Raw genomic sequence first — 16357 nt, forward strand, 5'->3', positions numbered from 1 at the left:
GTGTGTGTGTGTGTGTGTGTGTGTGTGTGTGTGTGTGTGTGTTTTGGAGAGAACATGCTTTTTTCTACGTAGACAACGTCTGACAGTCAGGAACGGTAGAACCAGCCCACTTGGTTGGACCTTTCTGTTGGACAATGCTAGAGGCTGATGCACTGCTGTGGAAACAAACCACAGGGCCAAGATCGCATCAGCTCTAAACATCCTCATGAAGGAGCTTGAAACAACTAATCTTGGTGGGAAGGGGGGATTGGGCAGTGCAGAGGAGGAGTGGAGGGCAGCAGAGGAATGAGTGAATAAATGAATGAAGAACTTTCCTTAAGCACTTCCTCCGTGGCCAGGCCTTAAGCTAGGCCCTTAGGATACAGACAAAAAAAAGCTTTGCTGGGCTCTCGAAGACTTTACCCTCCAAGTCGGAGCTGCAGGAGAGGTGAGGATTCAGGAGCAGCAGGGCAAATGGCAAGGCCTCAGACACAGCAAAGGGGGGAGCAGCCCACCGCCAACGAGCAGGCGGGGAACGGGCTGAGCGGGCCCTCCCAGGGTCGGAGCCAGGGAGAGGAAAAGGGAGGTGGGGCACTGAGAGGAAGGCCGAAGCTGGGATCTAGGGGGAGTAACAGCGATCGAGTCCATCTGGGTCTGGAGTGTGGTTCGGCTGGAGCAAAAAGAACATAGGATTGAGTGGTAGAAGGGACTCTAGACACTTGATTGAAACTGCGACCAGAGAGGGGAAGTGATGGAGAGAGAAGAGGAATGTCAAAGGGCTCCACAGAACTCCGGGTGGGGAGGGGACAGGCCAGAAGCATTTTGGTGGTCTAAAATTCACTGCTTCTTAGGAAGCCAAACGGGGAACTAAGAACGGGGAAAATTTTCTCCTGTAACAATTAAAGACAGCAGACACACAGACACACAGGCAGACACACAGACACATCCCGGCCCTGGTCACTACTAGGAATGTCACTAGGCTGATTATGATTATGGTAGAAGCTTTAAAGAGAGGGCAGCATCCTAACAGAGGGGGGATGGATTCTGAGGGCAGAGACAGACATGTTTTCTCAGACGTGGCTGATTTGGAAATTTGGTTTGCTGGACAACTTTTTTTTGTTTTTCTTTCTTTCTCAATATGGGGTGGTGTGGGAGGGAAAGAAGGAAGATTTTCATTGGTTAAAAAAAATAAAGAGAGGGCAGGCGAGCCTCACTTCTCTCTCTGCAAGAATTAAGGAGATATGGGACTGAACTTGCAGCAATAAATTTTACTTTTCCTAAACCCTACTGTGTTCTAGGCACACCAGCTTGCCTAGGTAGGGAGCACAGCGGTAAAAGTTAAAGCCTGGAGTCAGGAAGACTTGAGTTCCAATCTAACCTCAGACACTTAGTAGCTGTGTGACGCTAAGGAATTCACTTAACCTGCTTCTGCCAACTGTAAAATGCTGATAACAGCACCTACCTCCCAACGCTGCTGTGAATCGTAAATGTGATATTTGTAAAGAACTTAGCAGAGTGTCTGGCACAGAGCAGGCATGTAATAAATGTTTGCTGTCCTTCCTGGAGACATCTCTAGGTAACAGAGGAAAAGGAGATGTTCGGGGAGGGGGTTTTCTATTAACCTCAGCAGAAGAAAGAATTCTTTGTTTTGTTTTATTTATTTTATGGATGAGAAGGTGAGGAAATGCTACCATAGCTTAGCCAGGAAATATGCGCTATACCCATTGCCGCAATATGGGTACCATAGCGAGCATGCTCTGATAAACCATTCCAACCTCTAACATTCCCTTTCGAACTCGCTGCTCTCTTGGTAAGCAAAAGTAACAATTTTGTGTAACTATATGTCACCATCTTAGCACATAGTCAAGGGTGGGCAGGCAACAGCCCGAGGCTACTGTCTGTTTTTGTCTGGCCATGAGCTCAGAATGGTTTTTACATTTTACAATAAAGTTTTATTGTATTTAAAACTGTAAACCACCAGGTGGCAGGTGCGATTTGGCCCAGGGCCATGGTGTCCAGACCCCCCACATAAAAGACTGAAGTATACAGCAGCCAAGGGCCAAGAGCTAATGAGTGACCTTTCTTTACAGGTGTGTTAACAAGCCATTCTTAGAGAATTATTGTTCTTTCAATGTCTAGGCCACCTCAGTTTGGTGACTTTTAAAACTGATGACCATCAAGTAATTCTTTTTGGTGGTGTCTTTGGCCAAACCGAATAAATATGTCTCATCCTAGATCTGCAGGGCCAGTCGTTATCTGATGTCGGAAAAATAAAAGTCCGATGTTAATGCACACCTCCCTTCGGCTTTGCTGAATCGTGGTCTAACGGAGACCCTCAAACATCCCCCACAAATGAGGACCCTCTTCACCCTTTCTCATCCTCTCAATTCTCTTCCATGTCCTTCTACAGAATGTCCATCAGGATCCACCAAATCACCTGCGGGGAAGGTCTTGGCTCTCCATGGTACTAATGCCCAGTGACTGTTCTCCTTTCTGTTCTGTGACCAGCCCGTCTCCTCCCCTGCTTACACTCATTCGTGAGGACACCTTTTCCAAAGCTCTTCCCTGCCCCCCTCCCATCCCCCACCCTCCCCTGCCATCACAACACCCGTCAACATACACAAACCATCACAAGTTTTTAAAAAAATATCAAGATGAACAGAACCTCCTTGGCAATGTTTCAGATTGCTTTTTTTTTTTTATTAATACACTTTACATTAGACTTGAAATCTGCAGTTCCTGAATATTCCAGGTTTACAGTCTTCTGCAGTTTTAAGTCACGTCTAAAGAGGTACCTTTAAGTGAATGAATGATGCATTCTATACTTACTGAAAATATAATACAACAGTGAAATGGATTATTTAAATATAATTTATACACATACTGATTATGAAAATAGATCTCTTTCAATACAATATTCTACTTCTCTGTCTTAATAAAAAATGATAAAGCAAAGAAAATAATTCATTTTTGAAGTTGCTTTCCCTCAACTACAGAGGTCCGGATCTCCTCTCCTTATGCACACACTCTTTATCGTTAAGGAAAGCTTTGCATATGTAGAAAAGACTAGACAACATAAATATTGAACCCAAGTCCTTCCTCCTACAGGAGGTAAACATGTCAAATAGCTTACTGCCCAGAGGAGTCTTTCCTTCCGAGCCTTGAGAACGGGCCCTCTGCTCGGTCTTGGGAGAGCTAAAATTGGGACATGAAGTCATTTGCAAACAGGATGGGCCAGCTCTTTGCCAAGGAGAGCCACAGGTGCAGACTGACTGGCGTCACATCTGGGATCAGCCAGCTGCCAGTTTGGGGGGAGGTGATCAGAGTGTCAGTTTCAATCCTTGAGTCCCCGTTATAAAGTCTGAACTGCCATCACACTGTGTTGACTCCCAAGAACATAATTCTCACCTATTCATTCCTATTTCCCAACACTCATTGCAGCGGGTTTGGATCTGATTCGCCACACTCCTAAGTGGTGACTGTCCAGACTGATCAGCACCTGCAGTTAATGACGATTATTGATGCACCTTGATTTTTTTTGGTTATACAAGCATCTTTGTGTGCTTGACAGTATGAGATAACTGGGCCTGTGCAAATCAATTAACTGTCTGCTTTGGGGATGAGGGGAACCTGCTTGGAGCAAAAATCCTTTTCAACCAGGAATACATGGTTAAGTCGGAGCTACAGCTAATCCCCTGCTCTAAGAGAGAAGACGTTCTTCCTTCTGCGTCTTGAGCTAGTTTACTAGGAGTTCAGTTCTGGCACGTTTTAAAAGATGTCCACTCCATCCCATCACCTGAATTCGAAGATATATAATGAAGTTCCTCCCCACCACCCCCTCCCTCCCTGCCTCAGTTAGAACTGAGAATTTCTTTAGTTTAGCTGCTGTGTTGCTCGAAAAAAATAAACATTATGAAAATGTACCTGAAAAGAGAGGCTTAGGGAGCTCTGCTCCACCACATTCATATATTCTGATAATTTATACAGGCAATTAAAGTAACAGTAGCAACCCTAAAGCTAGCTGTAACCTCAATAACTTTTTCCCCCTAATTGCACAAACTTTTAACAGTTTAAATATCTATATTGCATCTAGAGATTCAATAAATAATTGCATATGTTGTGCTTTTCATAAATTAAAACCCTCAATGAATTTCAAACCAAGATGGTGTTTCCTTAACATGCCTATTTAAAAGCAAATATACTATTATATACTATTCCTGACTATAAGGCCAGGCAAAGTCTCCCAGCCCATTGGAAAGGCAGCAATATAATCTAATTTTCATTCAGCTATTAAGTCAATGCTTCCTCTTTACAACTTGAGGAAAAAAAAGTCAGAATTTTTTTTTCCTTAGGCACTACTGAGAATATACATTATTGTCTAACTGCTTTGTAATTCTTTTACAATGTTATTTCTTCTAGACTACTGAGTAGGTGGAGAAAAACGTGTCACAAGGAAAACATTTCGCATTTCCTCTTATTTGGGATAAGTCACCTAGCCTCTGGCCCCTCGAAGGGGCATCTTATCTGACGCTCTGGGACATGTGCAATGGGGTCAGCATCTCTTCAAAGATGGCGCCCTTGACATTGGAGCCTCTCAAGTTGGCTTCTTGGAGATCACAGCCCGAAAGGTCACAATTCTACAAGGTAACAACAAAACCTAATGAAAATCTGAAGAAAATAGATGAAACTTTAGTTGATATTATTCTATTACCAAACTTTGGTTGTTGTTATTATTATTACCACAAAAAAGAGAGCAGCCTCTATATCCCAGCTTAGAGCTTACAAAGCCCCATGATATAGATCAAACCAGTATCATTATCCTCATTTCACAAATAAACACACGGAGGCAGGTGACCCAGGGGATTAATGACTTGCCCAAGGTAACAAAGTGAATGCCAAAAGCAGGACTTGTGGACTAGTTTCCTTCTCACTCCATTACCTTCTCCATGTCCTGGGAAGCAAATGCCAACTTTAATGGAAGCTGCCCCCCCCCCAACCCAAGCCAAATTATTCTGTGGACTTGAGTCCTGCCCAAGGACTTTATGCTTCAGACTGTGGTTCCTGGTCACCACTCTGCCTGAGGCTTTGGTCGCTGATCACAGGAACCCCAATAGTGAAAGAGGAAGGGTTTGGCAGTGGTGATGGTTGCTTTAAAATAAGATGGTAACAAACCCTTCTAATTTAATTGCAAACCCCTAAACAATTTTTTTTGGGCCATGATTAATCTTAAAACAATCAGGGAAAAACAATGTTTTTACATGTATAAAGTAACATGAGATTACAAAGGAAACTCATTCTATTGAAATGAAGATCTCGTTTCTTATCCCATCCAAGTTCATGGACCCCAAGTTAAGAACCCCTGACACTGTGAAGGAAGGCATGCCAGTGGCTGCTACCCTACCACCAACCAGGTCACTTTCCAAGATCAAATGACTGTGGGATTCCTGTTCTATGGACATCTACATGGCAAGGGGCCTAAGATGCCTAATGAGCTCGGGGCAGGAGGCAAATATGAATTTAAAATAAAAATTGGAAGCCTATGTCACAACTAGAACCTATCACTGAGCCCAGGCCTCTTTTTAAAGCTTGAATGATCTACTGCCCACCAAAGTTACAAACTAAAATCTTCCATCTGGTCAACTTTTAGATACCAGGGACTCTCATGAAGGTCAAACTAAGCTTAGTAGGCAGCACCTCTCTGCGTCCGTGCAAGTCAGGCCTGGTAACACTGAGCTGGTATCCAAGTCACTGAGTCTTGGGGGTTACACTTCTCACTGTCAGCTTAACGTACAGATGAAGAAGCCATACACTAGATGGTTTTTTGTTTTGTTTTGTTTTGTTTTTGTTAGGCAATGAGGTTAAGTGACTTGCCCAGAGTCACACAGCTAGTAAGTGTCATGTGTCTGAGGCCAGATTTGAACTCAGGTCCTCCTGATTCCAGGGCTGGTGCTCTATCTAATGTGCCACCTAGCTGCCCCATACTAGATGTTTTAAGATGACTGATTAAAGGTAAGAGTGTCAGCTTGGCATTGGAGTCAAGTCTGGATATGAAGATGAATTACCAGAGATTTATCCCGAATCTGAAGCTGAACACAGATGTCACTGAAATGTCTTAAGTTAGCTTATAGAATCTAGTCCTGTGGTAGAAATAACATTAAGAAAATTAAAAAATTTGGGAACACTATAGCTCCTATTCAGGTCACATGTATGAAGGCCTCAGGGAAAACAGGAAAAAGAATGAAGCATTTTCAAATTAGTAATACTATACATATATGTATATTGTATACATACATACACACGTATACATACATATATGTAAATATATGTATATATACACATATGTAAATATACACACATATGCATATATCTATAGTTATATCTACATATATATTCCAGAACTAACATCTGCTTTGTAAAACATGTTTTAAAAAAATAAAGAATTATTCCTCCTACTTCTCTGCAGGTGTAGGACCATAGATGTACAATAATGAATATAATGTTAGAATTCTTCAACAAATGGGTCAATTTTGTTGACTTTTTTCCCTTTTTTCTCTCTGGGAGGGGAAGAGGGAAAGGACACGATGGGAAATGTAGGTGATATAAAACAAACTATTTTTATTACTAAAAACAAAAAAAACAACTCAAATGAAAATTTTCTTTTTAGTTGTGCCAGCAAATTACTCGACACTACATACCCACCCAACTCTCTTGTTCAATAATTGGATAGCAAAATACTGATGGCCAACTCACCTCTAAATCCGTCCCTGCTAGAGTTGCTCCTCGAAGGTTACAGTTCTTCAATTTTGCATTTTTTAATGTAGCAACTCGAAGGTTGATCCCTGTCATTTGACTTCCTTCCATATCCACGCCTTTCAAATTAGCACCTAGGGAGAGGGATGATATTTTGAGAATGGTTTCTATCAACACTTGACTCCCACCTCCCAAAACCACACAGGGATTTGCCAATTTGTAAATTCGAGTGGACAAGAAGATAAAAACCTTTCTATAAATTAAAGCGTAACTTTAGTAAATGCAAATAATTACCTAAGTACGAAAGGCCAAACTTAATACTTAAACAATCAGGTAAAAATCAATGTTTTTATATGCATAAAATAAAATAAAATACATGAGATTACAAAGGATGCTATTTTATTAACATTCCAGATTAAAATGATAGATAAGGTCCACTTTTTTGAACTACTGGAGCACACCTGAAAATATCTAATTGAATAACAAACTAATAAAAAATCTTTCTAAAGGTTTGTGAGCTTGGGACATAAAATAAGCAGTATACTTGTCAATTAGGCCTAAATGAGACTTTTGGAATATAATTGTGATACATTTCCTCTTATTCGTGACTTTCAGTGGGTAATTACCTTGGTGTGGAGACATACAGAAACAAAAGGTGACTCGTTCATCAACAGCGAAGATTCTTATAATACTTCTTATGAAGAAGTATTAAGTTTTGTTTTTAAAATGGAAGCTACCCAAAACTAAAACCTTGTTGAATAGAGTTCCTCTCAGCTGTTAAGCATTAGAGTGAAGGAGGAAGGAAATTATGTACTTAGTTGCTAAGCACCTACTGTGTGCCAAGCAAGTGCTAAGCACTTTACAATAATTATCTCATTTGATCCTCATAGCAACCCTGGGAAGTAAGTGCTATTGTTATCCCCATTTTACAGATGAGGAAACTGAGACAAACTGAAGTGAAGTGACTTTCCCAGGCTCATACAGGTAGGAAGTGTCTGAGATTGGATATGAACTCAGTTCTTCCTGACTCCAGGCCCAGGGCTCTATCCACTGAACTACCTAGCCGCCTCTACTCTGATGCACATATTTGCATGCATGCCTGGTATCCTCCATTGCGGTAAGAGTATTTTGAAATGAAACCTTACCTTCCAAGTTGGCTTTAAGGCCTGAAGGATCCTCAAAGTTACATAACTTCAGAGATGCCCCTTCTGCGTTAGAACAAAGCATTTTCACTCCCTGCAGGTTTGCACACTGTCAAAAGAAAGGAAAATGCCCATACTCTAAGGAGATTGGAGTTTAAATTAGAAGAGAACAGTATGGCTCAAGTAGAAGAAAACCAATTCATGCTACAAATCAACCCAACACATCTGGCTGATTCAGCCCTTTCCAGTTTGCAAATGCTTTTCTCATAATTCCCTCTGTGCTGCTTGGGAAGAACAAGCATCACCAAAACAGCCCTTTCCAGGCTTGGAGCCCAAGGGACCGAGACATTCAGGCACCTGTGCAAAGGCCCACCCAGAAGGGGCCGAACCAGCACTTGAACCCGTGTGTGAGAAGCAAGTCTTCTTCCCATTCGGCCCACACTGCCTTGGATGCAAATGAGCACAGAGGACATCAGTTCTGTTCTCCTAGTAATAAACACTTAAGGAAGTTAGTAAACTAGCAACAGAATGCACACTACTGACGTCAAAAACAGGGTCTCAGATGAAACAGATCAGAAGTGTCAAAGCCAAGGAACGTGGCAAAGTTTTGTACCTCGCAGTGGGCCAGTCACAATTTGTGAGCGTGAAAGGGAGATGCCCGGATTTACTGATACTACTCAGTACAGCCAGCACCAATAAAATGGGCATGGTCCTCCAAAGCTGTGATCATTCCTAACTTTAGAAAGCCCATTAATGAACCCAGCAGCAGCAGAGTCCTCTCCTGCCCTCCACTGCTGACCAGATGCTAGTACAAGTCCTTCTGCAACAGTGACTACTACAGGATATTTTCAAAATGCGAATTCACAGCACAACTTTAGCAAATATGACCTTTGTCATACAGAGACAGAGGAGAAACCTAAGAACACTTAAATCCTAGTAGGCCTGGAATTTAAGAATGAAATACATTTCTGCCTCAATGCCAGCAGCAGTTTTGCGCCTGGTAGCCTGACGTCATTCATTGCATAACCACAGCCAGCTCAGAGTTTTGTAAGATAGGGACATGTTGGACTTGGGGTATCAGCATCTCCAGCAGGATATTCCAGTAGCACCTCAAACTCAATACCTTCAAAACTGAGCCCATCAGAACCCAATCTGGGTTGGGTTTCCAATCCAAACTTTTTCTTCTTTTTTTCTTTTCTTTCCCACCCCACCCCACCCCACTTCAATATCTCAACTGACTGAAAATGGGTGAACTTCCCACTTCAACCGAAAAGACTGAAGGCATCTACCAGGAGCTACCTCAGCCCCACCTCGGGCACTCCTCGGAACTTCTCAGTGTTATAATAATACAAGCTCTCCTCCCGCCCTCTTGCTGCAGAAGACATCTTCCGACTCTTCCCTAAGGCTAATCTCTACAGCTGCACTAATGATCGAATCTTCTCCAAACAGCAACCCCCTCATCACGCAAGCTTCATTTCTTCCTCTCCCATTGGCACCTTCCCAGCCACCTACAAACACACTCAAGACTCCCTGATCTTTCCCTAAATTCTTCCCTTAACTCTATCATACCTCCTAGCTAGTCACGAATTTCTTTCCTACCCTCCATGGCTAAAATTCTTAGAGAGCATTTTAGGTCCGATGACTGCAATGCCTCACACGACATTCCGCCCTCAACCCTTTGCAACCTGCCCTCCTCTCTTATAACACTAATTCAGTTCTGTAAAAGGCCCGATGACCTCATAACCAAGCCCAACAGTCTTCATTCAGTCCTCACCCTCTTGAACCCTCCAGATGCTGACACTGCTGCCCTCTCCCTCCTGCTGTTTACTACCTCTTGTTTTGGCTACAGAGATACCATTCTCCCAGTTCTCCTCCTACTTCCCTAACTCAGTCTTCCTTTCTTGAGATTTGATTTTAATGTTGCTCAAAGGTGCGCCCTTGGTCCTTCAATCTTCTCTGAGCTACGCTGTCTCCCTTCACAAAATCATGGCTTTACCTGCCACCCCTCTTCAGGGGATCTCCATTGCATTTCTCAGCTCTAGTCCTACACTCCTCCCAGAGCACGGCAGCTCAGAAGCAACATGTCCAAAACGGAGGTTATGAGCTTCTGCCCTTAACCTGCTCCTCCTTCTGACTTGATTTACTCCATCTGGGCACCACCATTCACCCTGTGTCCAGTACTCAATCCCTTACTGTGGTTTGTTGCTGCGTCTTGTGTCCACTCCCCCTATTTTAACCTTGCTGCCACTGATCTAAAATAGGCCATCCTTGAGAATCTCAGGGAGGTTAAAGAAATAGGCCTCTAATAGGTCTTCCCACATCCACTTCTAATACCATCCTCCCCTCCCCCCACCCCCCATAATCCATCTGTAAGACCACAGCCAGAATATTTTCTTCTTAGTCTTTGATCCGGTCATGTCACCCCTGTGCTCAAAAATCAAGAAGTCACATCTACAGCTTCAAACTCCTTGGCTTGTCATTCAAGGCTCTTTACAGTCTGGCACCATTTGACCTTGCCAGCATTAGCTCACATTATTTCCCTATGTACAATCTTTCCCAAGATGCCTCCATTCTGGCCATCATTCTCATTGCCCCCCACCCCCCACCCCTTATATAATCTCAGAGTCAATCCCTGGGTCCTCCAGTTCTGATGAGTGACCTTTTGCCTTAGTTTGCTGTGAACCAAGCCTCTTAGCCATCTCTGAACTCTCTGTCCCCTTTCCCCTTTTAGCCCTTCCCCCATTAGATGCTACGCTTTGAGAGGGCAGGGAACATCTCATTTGCTTTTATTTATGTTCATATATATAAACACACACACACACACACACACTCATCTCTCCACCCTCAAAATGCTGACAATGTACTATTTCTATAGTTTTTTCCAATTCAGCCCTTCTATTGATCATAAAAATGGACAACATGATAAATAAAGGACATGATAATGTGGCAAGCATGCCCATTTCCCACCATTAATTGCCTTACTAGTTATAAGAGTTGCTAAAATTGTGAGGTGTATGTTTAGCACAGGTACCAATTAAAATAATAAATCAGCAGCTTTCACTAGAGTAGTCATCATTTTTATAAGTCTTTCCTTCATAGAAAAATCATACATGATGGATGTGATTACCTCCTGGAGGTCAGGTACTACTCCATTTCTTTCTTCACACCTCTAGTGCCTGATACATAGCGGACACTTAACGGCTGCCTACTGACTGATGGATTCCTACTCACTGGTCTTCGGATCTGACACAATAACAAGTTAACAAGGATTTATAAAGTACCTACTATGTGTCAGGCACTGTGCAAAGTGCCGAAGATACAATAAAAGGCACAAAACAGATCTTGCTCTCAAAGAGTGCACAGTCTAATGGGAGAGACAACGTGCAAACAACTATGGACCCAAAAGCCATATCCAGGAGAGTCTGGAGATAATTTCAGAGGGAGGGCACTAAAATCGAGGCCTGAGAAAGGCCTCCTGAAGAGCCTTGAAGGAAGCCAGGGAAGCTGGGAGGGAGAGATGAGGGGAAAGAGTTCCATGCCTGGGGGACTGACAGCGAAAATGTCCCAAATCCCAGTTTTAATGAGTGAAATTGTTCTTACATCAAGCACTGATCCGGAGAGATCAGCTCGTTCAAGATTTGCACAGCAAAGATTAGCATGTGCAAGGTTGCAGCGACTTAAATTGGCCATTTTGAAGTTTATGTATCGAAGGTCCAAACGAGAAAGATCAGCACCACTGAAGTTTAGACCCTAAAAGAAACACAAATAAACTCTCACGAGTCAAAGTGAACATCCCATTTAACTTGCATTTAACTTTCCATTTGGAAGCCACAAATACACCCTACAGACATCGTGCCATGCTGATTCTGAGGATGAGCGAAGGAAGCAGTTTAGAAACTACTACAGAAAGTAGTTACTCTAGTAAAATGGCAACATATTCAACAACTGCCTCTCTGCTGCTCTTAATTAAGAATGAAGGCTTTTAAGTTACAACAGAAATTGCTTTTAAGTATTTGTCAATTCAGTGAATGGCAAAGAAGGTTTGTAACAAAAAAGAACCTTATATGTCTGCTCCGACCAATGTTATGACAAAAAAGGAACAGCTGTACAATATGGTGGCCCAAGCAACCTTAACCAACAGTTGGGGGGCCTGCTCTTCATTGGTGTGTTTGGCACTGATGAATAAACTGCATAATGTAGTAATTCAAGCACTTTTGTAAAAAGTAAAAAAAGGGAACCACTGTTTAGGATGAAAATGCTGCTATGTTTTAAGATTTTTAACCTGTGTTCAAAAGGAAATTAAACAAAATGAAAGGAAAAACAACACACAAGGCTCAATACAACTGTTTTCTAAAAACATTCTGTCGAATGACGGATAACTTTGCTGTTTGGAGCAAATGGCTGATGGAAAAGGCTGCCTTGAATACCTGGCAACGCAATTCTGACTTGGTTGGCGTGGCTAGTAGAAACCGAACAAACTCCTTTCGAGAGATTGGAGAATGGTCTTCTGGTGGTTGAGAATTCTTTAGAAAGAAAACAGGAATATGTCAGTCTTTTTTGAGCTAGCTATGATACTGTAACGGTGCTCTAAATTCTAATATATTATAAGTAAATATTAAAAAGTACCTTTATTGCCACTTCAAGATGTTCAATCAACGAGTCAATACCAAAAAATCTGGCTTCTTCTAACACGCCTACCAAAGCAACAACAAAAAATTGGTGTTGGAAAAAAAAAAAGTAGCAGTCTCCATTTATCTTTGATCCTTCATTTAATGCAGGATTTGTTAAAGGACATAATGTCCAGCAAGCAGATTACTACTCAACATAGAAGATAAATTAGTAATGTTCTACATATCCCCAAAATGAAATACTCAAAAAGAGAGAATGAATCTTTGAAATGGTTTTTACTTGGTACAAGGAAAAAATGAAGCCAAATGATTACTAGACTGGATTTAAATATATACTTCAAACATATCTCTGATCACTTCTGTAACTATTAAGCCAGAGGAAAGAAATCCTCATTAACAAATATGGGTAGAATTATATTAATTGCTTGCCTGGAATTCTAAGAAAAACATTCAATTCACATAAAATCCTAAAACTCCATTCACCTTCAAACTAGAACAGAGATGAATAAAGTTTATAAAAAAGTTTCTCCCCTACTTGTTAGACGTTTTTTGAGATAATAATAAAATGGATTTGAATTGTGACACCTCTCAGAATGGTCAAATGCATGTCGCTTTATCATCTGCTTTTCTTAAATTGCTACAAATTATTTGAATCTCTTTGAAATGATTTAGGAAGTTTATTTCCTTATTTAACAACCCCTTATCATAGCATGGAAATGAACTGGAGCTCCGTGACCTTCCAGTCAGTCAGTACTGTATGAATTTCCTCCCTCAATCTCTTCCATTATCCATCTCACATGAAGAGGTGGCCTTTCTCCCAGTGAAGTCAAATGCCTCGATGGGCAGCCGTGATCCCATGGCTTTCTGCCTTCTCCGGCAGATTTCCCCCTCTGCCATCTCTTCTCACTAATATTCCGTCTCTATCACCTGGCTGCTCCCTTGCTGCCTAGAATGATGCCCGTATCTCCATCCCCACTAGTTATTATCCTCAATTTCTCCTCTCTTTTACAGCAAAGCAATCTATGATCTCTGCATCCACTTTCTTTCCTCTCACTTTTTTTTAAACCCTCTGCAGTCTGGCAGCTGACCTCCTCATTCACTGGACTGCTCCTACCAAAGTTACCAGCGATCTGTTAACTGCCAAATCGAATGGCCTTTTTTCAATCCTCATCCTTCGTGGTCTCTGCTACCTTTGACAGTGTTGATCACCTTCTTCTCCTTGACACTCTCTTCTCTCTAGGTTTTCAAGACGTTGCGCCCCCTGCTCTCCTTTCAGTCTGCCTGATGGTTGCTCCTCAATCTACACTGCTAGATCTTCATCCAGATGACGGTCACCACCTCTGGAAGTTCCTCGGGGCTCTGGCCTGAGTCCTCTTCTCTTCTCCCTCTTTGCTATTTCACTTAGTGATCTCATCAGCTCCACAGATTCAATGATCACTCTCAGTAGACCATTCTTAGAGCTGTTTATCTAGCCCTTTCCTATTTCCTCCTGTCTCACATCATTAACTGCCTCTTGGGTACCTACACTGGACATCTTAAAGATATCTTAAATTCAACAAGTCCAAAACCAAATTCATTATCTTTCCTTCCAAACCCTCCTTTCTTCTTCATTTCTGTCCTTTCAAGGCACCACCATCCTCTCAGGCTTGCAATGTCGGGGTCACTTGACTCCTCCCTTTCTCTCACTCCTCACGTCCAAACTGTAGCAAAGTCCGCCATTTTCACCTTGGTCCCGCCTCTTGCACAGGCCCCCCTTCTCTCCTCTGGCACTTCCAGCCCCTTGGTGCAGGCCCTCACCACCTCACACCTGGACCACTGAGACAGTTTCCTGCTTCAAGTCTCTCCCCATACCAGGTCATCTTCCACTCAGCCACCAAGATCTTCCAAGTCTGACCATGTTCTCTCCCTTTCTCAAGAGTCAGTAAGTAAATAAACACTTATCAAGTGCCAACTCTGTGCCAGGCACTGTGCTAAGTGCTGAGAATACAAAGAAAGGCTCTAGACAGTTTGTGCTCTTGAGGGGCTCACAATCTAACAGGGGAGACAACATGCAAACAGCTCTGTATGGGCAAGTTATAGGCAGGATAGAGAGCATCGTTTGAGGAAGGGAAAAGTCCATGTTAACATATCATGGACTACTTGGGAAGGGCTGTGTGTCGGGAGGCAGCTTATCAAATGCTTTGTATTTGATCTTGGAGGCAACAGGAAGCAACTGGAGTTTACTGAAGAGGAGGGGCGTGCATGTGACATCTTCCTATGCTTTAAAGAGACCACTCTGACAGCCCAGTGAAGAACAGTCTGGAATGGGGACAGACTTGTGGCATGTAGACCCAGTAGCAGCCACTGCAGTAGTCCAGGCATGATGGGATGAGGGTGTGCCCTAGGGCAGGATGGGAGGTGAGAAGGGAGTACCATGAGAGAGATATTACAAAGGTAAAACCAAAAGGCCTAGGTCACAGATTGGATGTGGGTGATGGGACACTGAGGCAGCAAGGATGACCCTTAGGCCTTGAGGCTGCGTGACTGGGAAGTCAGTGGTGCCCTCCATGGTAATAAAGAAGTGAGGAAGAGTATAGGGTTTGGGGATAGGGATGATGAGTTCAGTGTGAGATATCCAACAGGCAGCTGGAGATGTGAGAGTGGAGGTCAGCAGAAAGGTCACAGCTGGATATGGAGATCTATTGAATTCTTGGGAACTAATGAGAGCACCAAGAAGAGAAAGGGGCCCAGGATAGAGCCCTGTAAGTAACAGGGTTGGCAGGCATGACCTAGATGTAGAAGCAGTAAAGCAGGAGCAGTCAGATAGGTAGGACAATCAGCAGGAGTTAAGTACCATGAAAACCTAAAGAGTGTAGAGTACGGTGGAGAAGAGGGCAACTGACAATGTCAAAGGCCCAAAGAGGTCAAGAAGGACGAGGATTGAGAAAAGGCCATTAGATTTAAGATTTCTATTACGTCCTCAGGAGCAAATATAAAATCCTCTTTTTGGCCTTTAAAACTCTTCCAAACAGGGTCCCTCTTCCTACCTTCCCAGGCTTCCGAAACTTTCCTCCCCTCCATGAATATCTAGCAACACCAAATGTCTGGTGATTCCTTGTAGACAACAGAATGGCTGGCCCCCACGCCCTCCCTCACTTCAGCCAGCTGGCTGCCTTCAAGATTCAGCTTGAATCCCTCCTTCCCTCTGAGATTACGTCTCTAGTCATCCTGATCGATATCTGGCCACTGGACCCAGATGGCTCTGGAGAACGTGAGGCTGCCGACTTTGCCCAGTGTTCCCTCACTTAAATCCAATTCTCTTGCATGTCATGGCATCACCTCCCCAATGTCATGGTCCTTTGGAGAACAAAGGACAAACAACAACCACCATCTTCCATTTACACAGGTTATAGCTAGTAGAATTGTTTGCATATTTCCTCCCCTATAAGAATATGACCTCCTTGAGGGCAAGGACAGTGCTTTTTTGCCTCTTGGTATCCTGAGTGCTTTGCACGGGGCCTTACAACAGTCAGCACCAAATAAATACTTGTTGACTTGATCTGCCAGTGATATTTGTTTCTGAAGGATTGTCAGACTATAGACTATTTTCCTGTTTATACTAATTGGACCTATCTTGAGGGGAGAATACGGCAAATAAATGCATCTGTACCTTGTTTTATACAACAGAGATGTTCATGAAAAGCCTTTTTTGGAAACTGAATCATATATGACCACTTGCTAATTTATCCTTTGTTTAAATGGGAAAGAATAATCACTGGGCTGGTAGCAAGGTGATGAGAATTAGGAGGGCTCCTGGAATGAAGGCCGCCTGCAAATGAACTCACCTGATTGATCTTGTAGGCTTTAAAGTTGGAGATT

At 42.8% G+C, this 16357-nt stretch overlaps 1 protein-coding gene across 1 annotated transcript in view; it reads right to left on the reverse strand.

Moving 5' to 3' along the window:
• Positions 1-2645: 2645 nt before the first annotated feature.
• KCTD9 (potassium channel tetramerization domain containing 9) overlaps positions 2646-16357 on the reverse strand; it is a 36016-nt gene continuing 22304 nt past the window's right edge. Inside the window, exons 7-12 of the mRNA XM_027839904.1 lie at positions 12498-12565; positions 12299-12394; positions 11472-11621; positions 7875-7980; positions 6730-6863; positions 2646-4616 (exon numbers count right to left, since the gene is read on the reverse strand). Coding sequence (XP_027695705.1) covers positions 4500-4616; positions 6730-6863; positions 7875-7980; positions 11472-11621; positions 12299-12394; positions 12498-12565 — 671 coding nt within the window. The 3' untranslated portion in view covers positions 2646-4499. The remainder of the gene's footprint in view (positions 4617-6729; positions 6864-7874; positions 7981-11471; positions 11622-12298; positions 12395-12497; positions 12566-16357) is intronic.

This window comes from Vombatus ursinus, unplaced genomic scaffold (genome assembly GCF_900497805.2).
Source record: "Vombatus ursinus unplaced genomic scaffold, bare-nosed wombat genome assembly UNPS02014837.1, whole genome shotgun sequence".
Lineage (NCBI taxonomy): Eukaryota > Metazoa > Chordata > Mammalia > Diprotodontia > Vombatidae > Vombatus > Vombatus ursinus.